We start from the raw sequence: 15,860 nt of genomic DNA, 5'->3' as shown, positions 1-15,860 counted from the left end.
TTAATATCCAATAGGCACCGCCACTTTACGGCGGTAAAGTTTCGGCTTCAATCTGTTGAACTGGGTTGTTCCCGTAGATAGAGGAAAGGTTAGGGGGGTTAATACTCAAGGATGATGGAGAGAAGAAACAAGTGAACAATTTTCAACATTTATTTGTTATGGATATTTTTATACATCCACAGGAAATAATAAAAAATTAACACTAAAAAAAAAACAGTTATTTGAAAACCAATTGGAATCATTACACAACTATTATAATACTGTATTACATACAAGAAATGCACTTGATGGAAACTTACAGAAGAGTAAGAAGTGATTATTTCACTTGAGATGTCTTCTAAGAAGGCTATTTCAGTAATTCATTTCAATAAATAAATAAGATACATCATTCCGATGTGAGAGGTTTTGAAATCACTGGCAGGTTCTTTCAACAACAACCTCTGAATTGAGAAAATAAATTTCGAAAAATATTAAATATTTGTAAAATCGTTAATCGTTGAGATGCAATGGCGCGATTGATAACATCGTAGAATAATTTTATAACTTTTGTGCAAAAATGCACTCAGTCCGATCAGAGTTACGCTAATCCTCTTCTCAAAACAGAAACAAAATTAGAAATTCTTGTTCAAGGTTTCCACATGTCCTATTTGTAAAAACCCCCATAAAAAAAATATAGTTATTTCAGTCTTCTTACAATATATAACTATATAGAAAATATATCACATTTAAGAAATGTAATACAATGTACAAACTGTCTACATTCTTGTAAGATTGTTTAAGAAAGACAAAATTTATCTACTATATTGAAACATTCATGCTTTTTGTCTTATGAAAGTTTACTCCCTTAAAAAAAGTTCGGAAACAATTATAAATTGGAATGTTAAAAAATGAAAATGAGATTCTGAAATTCACTCATAGAACTGACATATTGTAAATTTCTTGGCGTACTCATGGACAAGTTATGATTATTCTGTTGCTACCTTTATTCAATAATATCACAGATGTACATGAGCTACAGAGCACCATGCTTAAACGACGAACGAGTTAATACTTAATACTACAATATGTACATTACGCTCGAGCCACTCATCCACTCAAGCAATGTACGCCTGACAAACAAATGCTAGTAAAATAATATGACGACCTCACATTATGATTTATCCAGATTATTATATTCAAGAATTTTTCATAAAAGTTATTGCGACAGTGTAACGAAACCAGGGCTCTTTACTGCAATCCCATATATGCCTAGTTATCTATCAAAAATGTTCTGTTTCGATCATTAGCGCTGAAATTAAAAATTAACTCATGATCTCACTAAAGTTTAACTTTAGCATATCCTTTTTATCAGCAAATTTTTTATAAGTACGGATATCTTTTTAGATTGAAAATTTTAATATCACATTTAATAAGCTTGTCTAGGAACTTCAAGCAGTAACTGAATAATGTCTATAAATTTCAACAACGAGTCCCCTTGAAAATCCGATTTCTATTTTATCACAGTCGTTTGAAATCAACATGAAATACCAAATGATTTCACAATAGAAAAAATATGTAAAATTTCAAATTCTACATGGCAGAAAAAATAAACTTTTTTCAATAAGCAATATGAATTATTCAACGGAAATTTGGTAATATTTGGAGTTGAACCATAAGGCCATCTAAAGAACAAATAAAAATAAATAACTGAAGTATAAAATAACAAAATATTTTAACTTTGAATTAAAGATTCGATTTAAACCTAAATGACTAGTAAGCAAAAGTATTTCAAATGCTCTATGTAGCAGCGTTTTGAGAGCCCCGTCAAATAGAGATGTAACTTTCCATGTTCAAATATAAGTTGCTGATATACTCAAAATTTTATACTTTCTATTTCAATAAGAATTGAATAACTATTTTTCATCTTCTCATTTCAGGTACCTCTTTGGTAAATCATAACTTTAGCAATCTATGATTTTCACTGCATTAATTCAATCTCAAAACCAGTAATATTTTGTGAAAAAAAAAAAGAAAGAATATTCCCTACAAATGACTGAAATCACTGCCAATAAAGTTGGAAGCAGCACCTAACATAAACATTCAATTCATAATAAATACTTGAGCAGACATCTTTAAGATTGACTTTTTACCCAGAGATGGTTGGTTGTAATCTTTCAGAATTAACCTTAATTTCCAGCTCAAGGTTAGCCTTATAAAAAAAAAAACACTTGTTTGTAACATATTGTCCAGGAGAACATATCTGATGGAACAGGAGAAGTTACAGATTAGAGCAGGCAAAAATCTTTCTGCAAATTTTTCAAGTTTTAAATGTCCACCATGTAATTCTGGTTTCACACTGTGTAATTCATATGCAAAGCTACTAACAAATACGTTTCGAACTTCCCTTCTATATGTTTCGTGCATTTCATCAGCATACAGAGATAGTTACTGTTTTACTTAAATTACAGTTTTCTCAAGAAGAAAGGACATACATTCATTAATATAATTTGTAGAATACTGGTGGATAAAAAAGATACTTTAATTTACAGATAGTTAAATAGTATAGTTTCCCATAATTCTTTTATCAAGGCTGACTGAATCCTTAGAATAAATTAAAGATTTGGCAATCATGCATGATGAAGATATTTTTATCACTTCATATGTGATAATTGTTCAACTTGTACTAATACATTAAACATTGAAATATGTCTTCTTATGGACGTTCTTAACTCACAATTTCGTAAGGTAGTGAAAGATATACAATAGTATTCCACTTTTAAACATTTTCGGATTTAATAAGATTTCCTACCGTGATCTTGAACCCATTAATTAATTGTCAAGAAAACATATCACTGAGAATAATAGTTGATAATAATAATTTGAAACATTAATATACTCTGAACTACATGCTATATAAAAAAACACACCGAAGACAAAGAGCCTTTAAACATTACTATTCTGATCGCTACCTACTTATTGTTGTACTGCCGCAGTAGGTGGTGTGAATTGGTAGGTGTACTGAACTGCTCCTGGATATTGATTGAAGGGCGTGTTCTGACCTTGACTGATGGATTGGTATGCACAAGGATTACTGGCACTTGGTATTCTGTTACCTTGGAAAAACTTGTGGTTGATAATCGATTGCATTGGGTCAGGTCCTCCTGTTTGTTGCATCATGTAGGGTTGTGCAGCCATTTGATACATGTTTGGATTTCCAGCTTGATTATAATTTTGTCTATTATATCTTTGATTATTGTAGCGGTTATTTCCACCTATAAATATATTGTTCAGAGAATTGATAGTGTCCCTCCGGGAGTATGTGGCTCCGTTTAGGTCAAAATGTTTAGCAAATATATACATTTTTTGCATAAAAATTAATATACACGGTGGTTAGCCTATTAGACGTTTACGGAGAACGGATCATAGGATTGTTCTAAAAATTTTGATGTTAACCCTCTAATGCCCAAGTTTTTTTTTCTTTTTTAAAATTATTTCCGTATAGTTTCAAATTAGCTTATGTAATCCACATCTTTTTTTCGCAAATAGTTAACTGATTTAGATTAACACCTGTATACCAGCTCTTCTTTCTGTCATTCGTTTTTCATATGACAGCCCTATTGCATGATCTACTCAAGCCGCATACTATGATGGTAAAAAAAAATCAGCAAATGAGAAAGAATACTATGTACATGAAAATAATAACTCGCTTCGTATTCTAGGAATTTTAAAGCGATTCTTTAAAAAACTTCCTTACTCACCATAAGTGTTACGCGATCCATTAGTATTCTGTTGTTGGAATAACTGACTGGGAGGACTGTAAGAATTTTGATAGGCTTGGTTATTAGTAAACTGCGAATTCTGATAGGCAAAAGAATTATTGAAATGTCTTTGATTTCTAGGGCTTTGTTCATTCCTCATGTTGCTGTTCATCATGGTTTTATAGTTGTTGTGTTTAAATTCAACAGCGTTACCATTGAAATTCTTGTTGGTCCACGTCTTTACACGCCCACTAGAGTTACTCGAGTTGGGAGATGAATTGTCCCTGCGAAAATAAAATTGGTGGTTAATAGTATAAGAATCAATGTGTCAAAGCAGCTCCATACCTATTCCTGTTTTGCCAACGATTTTTATTATTTTGACCAAGACGAGAATTTTGTGAGAGTTCAGCAAGTTCTGAACTGATGTGTTGTCCAGCTTCTTTTAATACAGCAATCAAGTCTTTACTTTGACGGGCATTTGCCGATGTGAAGAAAGCATATGCTGTTCCAGTTTGCTGGCATCTTCCTGTCCTTCCAATTCTGTGAACGTAATCCTCACTAGAGTTTGGATAATCATAATTTATTACGTATTTAACGTCATCCACATCAAGACCACGAGCAGCAACATCTGTTGCAACCAAAATCCATGATTTGCCACTTCTGAATTCGTTCAAAACATAATCTCTTTCCGGTTGTGATTTATCTCCATGTATAGAAATAGCCGAGTAACCTTCACGCCTGATAGCTTTTGTTATGTCATCAACTTTCTTCTTTGTTTCCACAAAAACTATAATTTTATTTAATCTGTCTGATCCAATTTCCTTCAGTAATTTGATAAGTTTTTCTTCTTTTTCATTTTCCTCACATACATCCACAATTTGTTTGATATTATGATTTGCAGACAAAGCAAGTCCTCCAATATTTACCTGCAATTGAGCATTTTGTTTCACTGATGTAATGAAGCGTGGTGCCTAGTTTGTAGCACAATATTCAGAGCTTTAATATATTTCTTTTTCTTCTTCCTTATACTGTGTCCACGGCTGCTTAGGCCATTCAGACAAATTTCCACATCAATATAATATATTTGATAACATCAACCTTTTTTTTATGTGTAATGAATATGCATGAAGTTGTGGTGCTTGGCATTCAACAAATGCTCAGCAAACTTAAAATTTCCGATGCCTTCACAGCTATGTGCATCGAACAATTTAACTCTGGATTATTTTTCTGTGACAAAATTTCTTAACCGCATCTTGATAACGGATCCAATATTCTTACTATTAGATTAAATTAACCGGCCAAAATTGACGAATTATTTTTCGATTGAAACTTATAGGGTACTCTAACGTTTTGTCAAAATCAGCTGATTGTTCATTACCGTGGGGCACACAAAGCTTTTTATTATCACTATAAAGAGGCATTTCTGAGAAAGTTATAGTGTTATCACTCTAATCTAACGTCAAGAAGAACATTTTTCCCAAAAACATGCACAAAACACAATACTCGAACAAAACAGCATGCGAATCAATGGAGGGAAAAGCTTGTGTGCCCCACGGCAACGAACGCTTAGCTGATTTTGACAAATCGTTAAGAGTTCTCTATGTCGACATTCATAACCTCAATTATTGACGTTAGGAGGAAAAAAAGGGTTATGTGATCAACGAATCAACAATTTGAATTAAAAAAAAATTGGCTTACCTGGATATAGTCTACTAAAAATTCCTCAGCTAAAGCCTGAACTTGTTTGGGCCATGTAGCAGACCACATAAGAACTTGCCTATCGGGTCTAACTTGTTGAATAATTTTACGAATTTGGGGTTCAAAACCCATGTCTAGCATTCGATCTGCTTCATCCAAAACTAAATATGTGCATCTTGCAAGATTAGTGGTTCCTTTTTCAAGAAAATCAATCAATCTTCCAGGTGTTGCTATAACAATTTCCACTCCTCTTTCTAAATCTCTTGCTTGAGGTCCTATAATTATTTCAAAGTTATTGCAGACCTAACACAATTTTGTTTTTCACCTTTGGGGGAACCTCCAAAAATGCAGGTGTTTCTGATCATTGTGGAAGAGCCAAATTCATGTGCTACCTTTTGTATCTGTTGCGCCAATTCTCTGGTTGGAGCTAAAATTAAAGCAATAGGTCCTTCTCCTCTTTGTGGACGCTGTTGGTGATTTATATGCACTGTTGCTGGAAGCATGTAAGCCAATGTTTTACCAGATCCTGTTTGGGCTATGCCAACAAGATCGCGACCAGACAAAGCCACAGGCCAGCCTTGGGCCTGAATCGGTGTAGGCTCTGCAAATCCTGCAGAATAAGAGCCTTATTAGAATATTTGAAAAGGCAATAAAAATGATAACCACTGATACCAATTGAAATTTATTCTGGGAGGATTCTGCATTTCCTTAAACTTTTTAGGTTTTTCACTCCCAATCTTTGGAACAAAACCAATTAAAAAATTGAACTAATTGAATTTACTCCTTCGTAAATTCTTGCACTAATTTGTCAGGAGCAAATCACGTAGAAAAAATTGTTGCCTGACAATGAACTGAAAAAAGAACTTTGAAATTAATTATATAACGTTTCGGAGTCTATATCAGACTCCTTCATCAGACGAAAATCAATTTCAAAAAATCTTCTGAATATAATGATAATTTCAAAGTTCTTTTTTCAGTTCATTGTCATGGAACAATTTTTTCTACTTGACTTGCAAATTAGTGCAAGAATTTACTCTGGAGCAAATCGTTTATTTCAATTTTTTAATTGGTTTTGTTCCAGAGATTGGGAGTGAAAAGCCTAAAAAGTTTAAGGAAATGATAACCACTGACAAGCAATATTATATCGAAGGTTAAAATTACAATGATGAAGGTATTCATTTTGAAAACACATGATGGACTTAAAATAATGCGAAAATCAACTTAGACCATAATTCATACAACCCATGAACTAGGATTTCTGTTAGAAGATACCACATTCTGTATTCTCTTAGTAGACTCTGGGAAAATATGCTGTGAGTGAGTAGTGGAGCAGCGAAGGTACGGGAAGCTACGCGCAGGCTTACGCTGAACAAATAAATGTGCGACTGTTTTGAATCGATCTGGAAGCATCGTAAAAGCGAACCAGAACAGGCAGGCCTAATAACAAGCCAATTTTCACCACTCACCTTGTTTTATAATGATAGTCATTAAATAATCTGGAAAACTCCCTTCCTCAAAACAAAAATTGGGCTGTGGAACAGCATTTCCTCTCACAATTATATCATTAGCATCTCTATATTGTTCAATGTCTTCTGGGGTTCTGTTTTTAGCATTTTGATGTAGAATGTAGAAATTTTTTCTGAATGGTTTCAACTCTGTTTGTGTCCAATCAGGCTGTGTAAGTAACTGTTGCTCTTGTGACTTATATTTTTTGTTAAGCATTTGAGAATTTGGTCCTCCAAAATCTTGAACTGGGGCAATGTTATGCTGTGATGGACCACACCAATAATTTGATTGTTTACCATAGAGGTGTTCATTGCGCTCTGGTCTTGATCTGTTCCTTGAAAAATATAGACGAATGGTGAAAAACAAATGAAAAACGAAATTGCATAAATATATTTCTAAAAACTTAAAATACGCGTGGACTAGAAAAAGTCCAAAGTATAAAAATTTAATTGGTAATCTTTTACTCGACGTTATGATGGGTTTTTGAAATACACAGGGTGAGTCTTTGACTGCCAATTCACAATGATGTTAATGGTGAACTACAATGTAAACTCTTAAATAATAATAAATAATAGAGCTTCTACGATACTGTTCACATGAATGTTAATGTCGAGCGTAACGTTAATGACAATGATAAATATTTCTTGAATTTATTATTATTTAAGCGTTAACATCGTAGCTCACTTTTAACATTATCATTAACATCATTGTGAATTGGCAGTGACTTGTAAATATATTTTGACAGAAGATTACCGGGATTAAAAATAACACTTTTTTCCTTTATTACCAAATGTAATTTTCAATCTTATCTTTTTTATTGATATGATTAATCTTCTCCGAACGAAAATATATGTGCAATTCGAAAAATTGGGTACTTTGACTGAATGAGGCTCTGTTCACCTTATAACCTTGTAAATATTTTACTACACTCTTACAGTGGAAACGTATTTTTTTTTTTAATTATATTTGTGCCTTTCGGTTGCTTTAAGAATTTTTCCCTACTAATATCAGGGAGTAAAAATTTATTTCTAATTAAAGAATTTCGCAAACCAATGAACGGATTCTATTGAGCGATATATTTTTATTTAGAGAATTAGGTGCTCTACAAAACTGGTCTCATACAATTTTCCGATAAAACGGCTGACACTAGGAGAGTCATTTTTGCTTTATGACATATACCCCGTTTTCGACGCATAAGCGAGATACAGGGTGTTCAACGTCGTATTTGACCAATATTCTAATGAGTGTGGTCAGTTATGTATAAACCTCAAAATAACGGTTTCTGGTCACATCTGAATAATTTTGAATGCTCAATTCCCAATCGATTAGTTTCAATTTACACTCGACATGGGAGGGTAATACCTCAAAGTCGCCCAAGTTCGACCCCCAACAAAGTTTCATCGAAAATTTTTATTTTTTTTTTGATAAATTCATATAATCATCTGGAATGTTTCGACAGATCCATTTAAAAATTTTGGGCCTCAAAGCCCCACCAGTTTTTTTTGTTTTATTATGTTCTACATAAATTCTTCGGAAAAAGTATTCATTCAGAAAATGGAATTCAATTTGGCAACCGAGAAAAAAATAACGCACATTGCTGGTTTTCCGCCATTTTGTAAAAAAAGTTCGGTTTTCTTCATCTTTTCTGAATTGAGCACTCAAAAATACTCAGATGTGACCAGAGACCGTTACTTAGTTTATATACATAACTGACCATACTCATTAGAATAGTGCTCAAATAAGACATTGAATATCTCGTATCTCGCTTATGCGTCGAAAACGGGGTATAGGTCAAAAGGCAAAAATGATTCTCCCGGTATCTCCTACCGACCATATATGCTTGTCCAGTTTATGATGAAACACCCTGTATACAGGGTTAGAACTATTTAGAGGCTGACTATAGAAATATCGAAAACCGTTAAAAATAAAGGGTGGCTTAAATTACAAAAAAGTAGTACACCAGTAATATGACTATATATATAGGATTATGACTGCACACAGAATTTCGCGTAGTTATCTCCAAAAACAAATGAGTTATGAAGAAAATATGATAATCTTGATTTTCAGTTTTTTCGAGATATCTCAGGAACCATCAGAGATATTTGGGAACTGTTTACACCCACCCACTCATAACGCAACGTTTTCCTAATTTCAGCTATTCTGTATTTCTAACGGTTTTCGATATACCTGTAGTCCCCCTCTAAATATTTCTAACCTTCTAACCCTGTATAATGAAGTCGATCAATAATATTTGTCATTGACCAGTGATGTTTCTCTCGATGGAGTTGTCATTACAAGTACATATTAAAAAGTGTTCATATAGGAATGTTTCATTTCATAATAAATAATTGTAATTTATTTCCAGATTAAATGTAGAAAATAAAATTTAAAGCTATACAATGTCCTATTCAAGAATTTATCATTTTAACAGTATTTAGAAATGAACGAAGAGAAAAAGGTCCTATGTCCCACAATCCTTATTAGATGTTAAAGACTACTATAGTTTCGAGACTTTCAATATAGTCTCATTTTCAAGTCACAAAAAATATACATTAGTCACATAGGGTCATAAATTATAAATTAACAACACTTACATACATACCTACATACTAGCTTGAATGTAAGTGTTGTACATACATACATACCTACGTACTAGCTTGAATGTAAGTGTTGTAAGTTTATAATTTATGACCCTATGTATATGTATATTCTTTGTAGCTTTGCGACTTGAAAATGAGACTATATTGAAAGTCTCGAAACTATAGTAGTCTTTAACATTTAATAAAGATTATGGGAGATACAATTACAGTTTATTATCAATTTTCAGTAAAGGTTTCAATTCAAATTGTTTCGAAACATTATTTGAGGCGTGAGAATGGGAATTCAAAACGAGCAATAGGCCATCTGGTGTCAATTTTCGTAACAAGATAGTTAAGACCTACTACCCCCATGGGGTAAGTCACTGTAGTTTAATTTTTTTTACCACCGAGTCTGCACTCTTTTCCTTCTTTCTCTATGGTATACCTATAGAATCGTTCGTTAATTTAGAAATTAGGTACCTACATCCGTTTAGAATTTAATACCATGCATGATATTAATTGTTCCTTACTGGAAACTGCTTTTTCGCGGAAGGAAATTGACACAATTGGCCGCCCAATGCCACCTAAAACCTTCTAAAATCTGATAAAAAATGCTTTATCTCTCTCTTTCTCTCTCTGCAGTGTAAATATTTCACGTTCTTTCAAGACTCATTGGTTTTGTCATACGCACTGCACTAATGCTTGTGCGGTTCAAATTACAAACAAGGTTAGTTTGGTTGGCTCTGTTTACTTAGGCCAGAAAAAAGTGTAGGTTCCACAGGATTATTTCATTTCGATTTGGAAGATTCATCCTCTGGTACAGAAATACACGAGTTCTCGATGGAGCATATAGTTCAGAGTTTGAGAAAACGAGAAAAAAACTCTAGCATCTAAACAAGACGCTCTGAAAAAGCAGTATGTAATGTCACGGAAATTATATAATAAAGATGTTAGAAAGAATCGAAAGTTGATTATTTGCTTGATTCGACGTAATTTGCTATTAAACAAAACAACAACTGTCTTTTCGTGAACATATAATGAATAAAGCTACTTTTTCAATGCCGGCAATTTCAAAGAAACTTTCGATCTATTAGTTTAGTGTGATTCAGTTAAACAAGAGAATTTGAAAAGGCAGCAATGTTTCAAATTTTCGTCGGATATTTATACGATTCAGTCAGTATATATCACATTAGCGCACTTGAACCTCACGCCGCCCTTGCTGAATATTATGTGTCAATAATTCAATTTTCTTCCATAGCAAAAATAAATATTTTTGAAAACTGATCTCTTGTCCTTTTCATGCAAATAACTAGATTAGGGATCCTTTCAATCAGTTTGTATAAAGGTTATACAGCGTAAAATGCGTCAAATTTCCAAGGATAATCGAGTGCTTTTATAAAAGGGAATGGAGTATACAGGGTGTGCCAAGTTCGAGGGCCTATTAGACGTTTTGGAGAACTGGACCTATTTGAAATCTGAAAATTGGGATTATGATATTGTTCGACATTATCAGGGGCGGATGGGACCACCGGGAAACCGGGAAGATTCCCGGTGGGCCGGTCGATTGTTGGGCCAGAGGGCTGGTCAGTTCGTACCATTTTTTGTCTTCGGCGGAACATATTTGACGTCGATATTTTTATTTTTACAAATATTGAAAACCAATTCAAAATGAATGTTGGGAAAACTACCAATAAATATATGTTGCAATAAGTTTTGAAAATAATATTGATAAAAATAAATTATTCCTGAACAACTGGCATAAACAGGGTGGCTTGAAACGTAATGAAATACAGAAGTTGCAAAAAACTTTACACGTGATTGTATGATTATTATGCTGAACTTGCCTTATACGAATGTTTTAAGTTGCCAGTCCATGAGACACGGGGTGTGAAAGTAAAGTTTAGTTATGTTATATTAAACCTCTGTTTTTAATATCACACTACCAAACTTTACTTTATTACTTCATTTAATATTATTTGACAGAAGCTTGCTCGCTATAGGAAATACAAAATCTATGTCGGCCAACTTAGTATTTGAAGATGCATAGATTGCAATTCGATTATGAAAAACGAAAATCTCCTTAAAAAGGTTAAGGTTATTGAGGAAATATATATTTTCTGACAGGATAGGTCTCTTCTTTGAGATATAGCTCCTTATATAATCTACACTGAAGCGAGTTATATGAGTATTCTTATTTCTCAACAAAAAACTCCTACAACTCAATTTTCTTGTTTCTCTGTAGAAACAAATTTCGACTGTTCGAAATTATCATTATTATAAATTTTTGTGTTTTCTACATCACGAAACTAGCAACATTAGGCGTGTTTAGCTTAATGGCCATTTAATTAGTTGCAGTATCAATAGATTATAGATTTTATTTAAGTTTTGAACAATACATATGTATAAGTGTTTCTTCAAAATTTATGTAGGTACAGTGGGTTTCTTACGTAAGTGGGTCACTGGATTGCACCTTATTCGTTCAGCAAAATCTTGAAGTGAATAATTAATATGATGATATTTCAAGGTACCTATATAAAAATATGATATCGAAAAAACTATCTAACATAATCATGAAAAGGTATTATGGTAAAAAACTAAAAAACCATTTTTCAAATTAGTAAAAATTCTTCAGGGTCGACTGGCTTAAAAATAAATGGTACATAGAGACTATTTCTAACCTTTTTTTTTTCATTAAAGATTCCACCAATTTCATTCAAAATTACCCTAAAGAAATTTGAAATCGAAATTTGGAAACTATGCATCCATGTTGTGTATGGTTCAAAAAATATTTGATGTCAAATGTGAGAAAATTTGAAAATTTTCATTTTTTCAACCATACCTATAGACAACATAGATACATTTTCCGTTGATTCTATTTACTCAGAGTTGTTTTGAATAAAATGGATTGAAATAAATATAAAACTAACATAATGCAGATTGTAAAGGAGTAGTTAATTTAAGGGTCGATTTATAGTCGAAAAACAGTGGGTCTTTCATATAATTTTTTTTGAGCAGCCCATGTTTATATACAGCTTCCTGAAGAAAGCATATGAAAAGAAATGTTCAATTTTCTTCTTAGAAACCAGAAAGCGGACAAAAATCAAATTGAGTAGTTGTTCTATACCTATAGGCAATAAAAAAATTTTTGGTGTTTCCCTAGAATGTCTGCATGCTATCCGCCAACTAGGTGAAAACTTTCACTTAAAGCAGGAAATCAAAAATTAATTTCTCGAAAGTATATGAATAAGAAAAAAAAAATTCTGGCGAAACGATTACAGAGGTGTTTTTTAATATCCCTTGCAATTATATGGGAACAATTTATTCATCGCCTTCTCGCTCCCACAAAATGACTGCTCAATTTTTTGACAGTTTTTCTTTAGGGGCTGCTCATCAAAATTTTTTTTTCATGGCAACTGATGCTACTCCACGGAACCCCCACCTTAAAAGTACTTTTTTCGTTCTTGAAGTGGGCCGGTCTGGAAGAAAATTCCCGGGCCGGTTCGAGGTAGCCCATCCGCCCCTGGACATTATCTACTAAGCTAAAATATTCTTGAAGCGTAAGCACTTTCATATATACAGGGATTGGAAATAATTTTTGGACAAATTTTTTTTCTATTTTTTCGTTTCTGATATGATAGACTATTCGAATATATTTCTGTTCAAATCATATCAGGAAAGAAAAAGTAAAAAAATTTTTATTGGAAAAATTTACGTTCATTCCCTGTATAACTGGAAGTGCTAAGGCTTCAAGAATATTTTAGCCCAGATTTCAGCTCAGTTGATAATGGCGAACAATTTCATGATCCAAATTTTCAGATTTCAAGAAGTCCAGTTCTCCAGAAACGTCTAAAAGGCCCTCGAACTTGGTACACCTTGTATATACCCTCTGATATTTTTTGAAATACTAGACTCATTCATATGGAGGATTAAATTTGAATACCTATCTGATATTGGGAACTTTTATGATATGCACCCAACTTCAGACTTCAGTCGAATTTTGATTAACAATAGAAATTATTGAAAAATAAGAACAAGAACATTCCACAGCCTACTTGACGAATCTATCTTAACGCACGTAAGTTTCAGTCACCTAAAGATGGCACCGAAATATCACAAATATGAAAATTTAAATCATTACTAATCAATCGTTTTTTGATCTAAAATTAAGGAATCTTATGTCGAAATCATAAACCTATCGAGAGCTTGCGTTTGATTCTGCAATTCATGATAACATTCATTAGTAGGCATTGAACTCAATAGAGTTGAGTTCAATGTTAGTAGGTGGTCTGTAGCCGCCATTTTGAAAGTAGAGTTGGGATATTGTGAATACAAGAGATATCCAACATCCGACATATTGACATTAGATGCTAGATGCATCTAGTTATAACTATACAAAAATTATTCAATTTCAGAATCTGGTGTTATACCCATAGGTACCTATCTACACACACATCTGATAAAAATTGTTAAAGTAGTTATAAATAGAAATGACTCCAATTTATTACACTCGAACTCGAAAGATCTTATTGTTTTAGGCGAATATGATGATTTATTATTCACATTAAACAAAATATCGAGATGCGCGGAAAAATGAGTCAACAAATATGTATTTAGGTATGTATGTACCTAAATCAATGAATATAAAATACAGTTTCAGCAAAAGGTTGTAAGACGGGGATAATTTTAGCCAACATAGGATTACTGTTTCAAAATGGTTGGTTTACTAGTAGCAAACGCAAGATAAATCAAAAAATAATATTAATATTTAACTGAAAACATTCTCCACTACGTATAATGAAATCAGAACTCAACAAAATGGCCACGTCAGTTATGATGGATAGAGAATTATCCGTATGAACTTAACACTATGTTGATAAGGAACGACTCATGCAGATTTTCGTTATATTAGTTCCTAATAGAAACTTACATATTGTTGGTAGTATTCGGATATACATTGTACTGCATTGTGTAATTCGTTAATTAGGCCAGTTATGTTCGACTGCTTCTAAACCCTATAATCTGCAAAAGATAATTTTTCATCAGAATGGGATGATATCCTTGCTTTAAATAATTTGAGTATTTCAACTGATTATCCGATTAAAATGAATTCATTAAGTAAATCCCGAAGAATATCATGAAAATTTCGAGGAGCCTCACCTAAACTGCTCCAACCAGAAGCGCGAACAACTTTTGCTTGATAGTGTTTTTAAGCGCAGGGATGTGCGTCAAGGCGACAACAGCCTTCTTGCACAAGCGCAAATTCATATCTACCAAAAATCATCCTGACCAAAATATTGTAACATAAATTAAATTTGTTTTAAGACGTACTTTTACTTTTTTTAGCTTAGAATTGGTCTAAGGAATTAACTTTATGATGATTATCTTTTGAACAGTCAAAACAATGAAATGTTGGTTAGCAGTAAGATGTCTAAAACTCTGGTGTATTCACTGATTCGATTTTGTTTTTAATTTCGTGGGGATATCGGATCAGTTTCGTTTTTCCCACTGTAGGTAGCGCTGTTTAGAATTTGACAGAGCATTGTCAATTGATATTTGAAAATAATTTGAATACTTTCCTACGACTAACGAATATGTTGTATTTATAAGCGATTATTGGTGTGTGAAAATGTATCAGTTTCGAGAAAGGGGTGTAGAACATTCATTTATTCAACATGTCGTTCAGTAAGTTCAGTTTTCTGTATGGACAATCAAGAACTACAGCTAATAATTCGGTGTTGTTGGAATTTGAGGCAGAAAAAATCAGATGAACGAACATTCGGGAAGGATATAGCTGAGTTTTATGGCAACTTCAGCAATAATTCAAAGAAACTGTATTGGAAATACGTAATGTGAATTGTGAGCATGTATTGAGAATCAGAAATTGATAAATCTATTCGAGTTTGTTCTTCAAATATTCTTCCTGAATAGATATAGTGAAAATTACCTTTCTATCAACTGAATATATTGGATATTTGACCAATCAATTGTGTTTTATTAAAATCATATTGAATTACCTCCCTCACGAATTCAAGTTGCCAAACGGAAGTTATCTTGAAGAAGAACAGTAAATACTCCTTTGAACCCTTATTCGGTAGTGTTGAAATGTTGACAAATTTGTTTTTACAACGAATATCACAAATATTCCTTAACAGCTGGCAAAATGGGCCAGTTCATATTTTGCACTCGTTGATCGATATTCGATATCAACGCAAAACAAAATAAAACGAGAGAGTATCTTGGACTTTCTTTGATAGAACAAGGATAAAACGAAGCAAATGACATGGTGGCGCCGCCACGAAACTGATCCCATATCCCCGATTTTCTGAAATGTTGATGCTTG

General features: G+C 32.9%; 1 protein-coding gene across 2 annotated transcripts; it reads right to left on the bottom strand.

Moving 5' to 3' along the window:
- Nucleotides 1-136: 136 nt before the first annotated feature.
- Nucleotides 137-14,875, bottom strand: LOC123314211 (DEAD-box ATP-dependent RNA helicase 20-like). Of its 2 annotated transcripts, none has more exons than XM_044899360.1 (8): nt 14,678-14,875; nt 14,448-14,539; nt 6,902-7,269; nt 5,761-6,045; nt 5,436-5,710; nt 4,083-4,663; nt 3,738-4,021; nt 137-3,251 (listed from the first exon to the last, which is right to left on the bottom strand). In XM_044899360.1, the coding sequence occupies exons 2-8, from the start codon at nt 14,483-14,485 to the stop codon at nt 2,953-2,955; spliced, it is 2,130 nt and encodes a 709-aa protein (XP_044755295.1). In that variant the 5' UTR covers nt 14,486-14,539; nt 14,678-14,875; the 3' UTR covers nt 137-2,952. The 2 variants fall into 2 exon arrangements, with proteins under 2 accessions (XP_044755295.1, XP_044755288.1); XM_044899353.1 differs by having other exon boundaries at nt 6,902-7,275; nt 14,678-14,871.
- Between the last annotated feature and the right edge of the window lie 985 nt (nt 14,876-15,860).

The sequence above is a fragment of the Coccinella septempunctata genome, chromosome 1 (genome assembly GCF_907165205.1).
Source record: "Coccinella septempunctata chromosome 1, icCocSept1.1, whole genome shotgun sequence".
NCBI classification, from domain to species: Eukaryota; Metazoa; Arthropoda; class Insecta; order Coleoptera; family Coccinellidae; genus Coccinella; species Coccinella septempunctata.
This window is presented reverse-complemented; position numbering and strand designations above follow the sequence as displayed.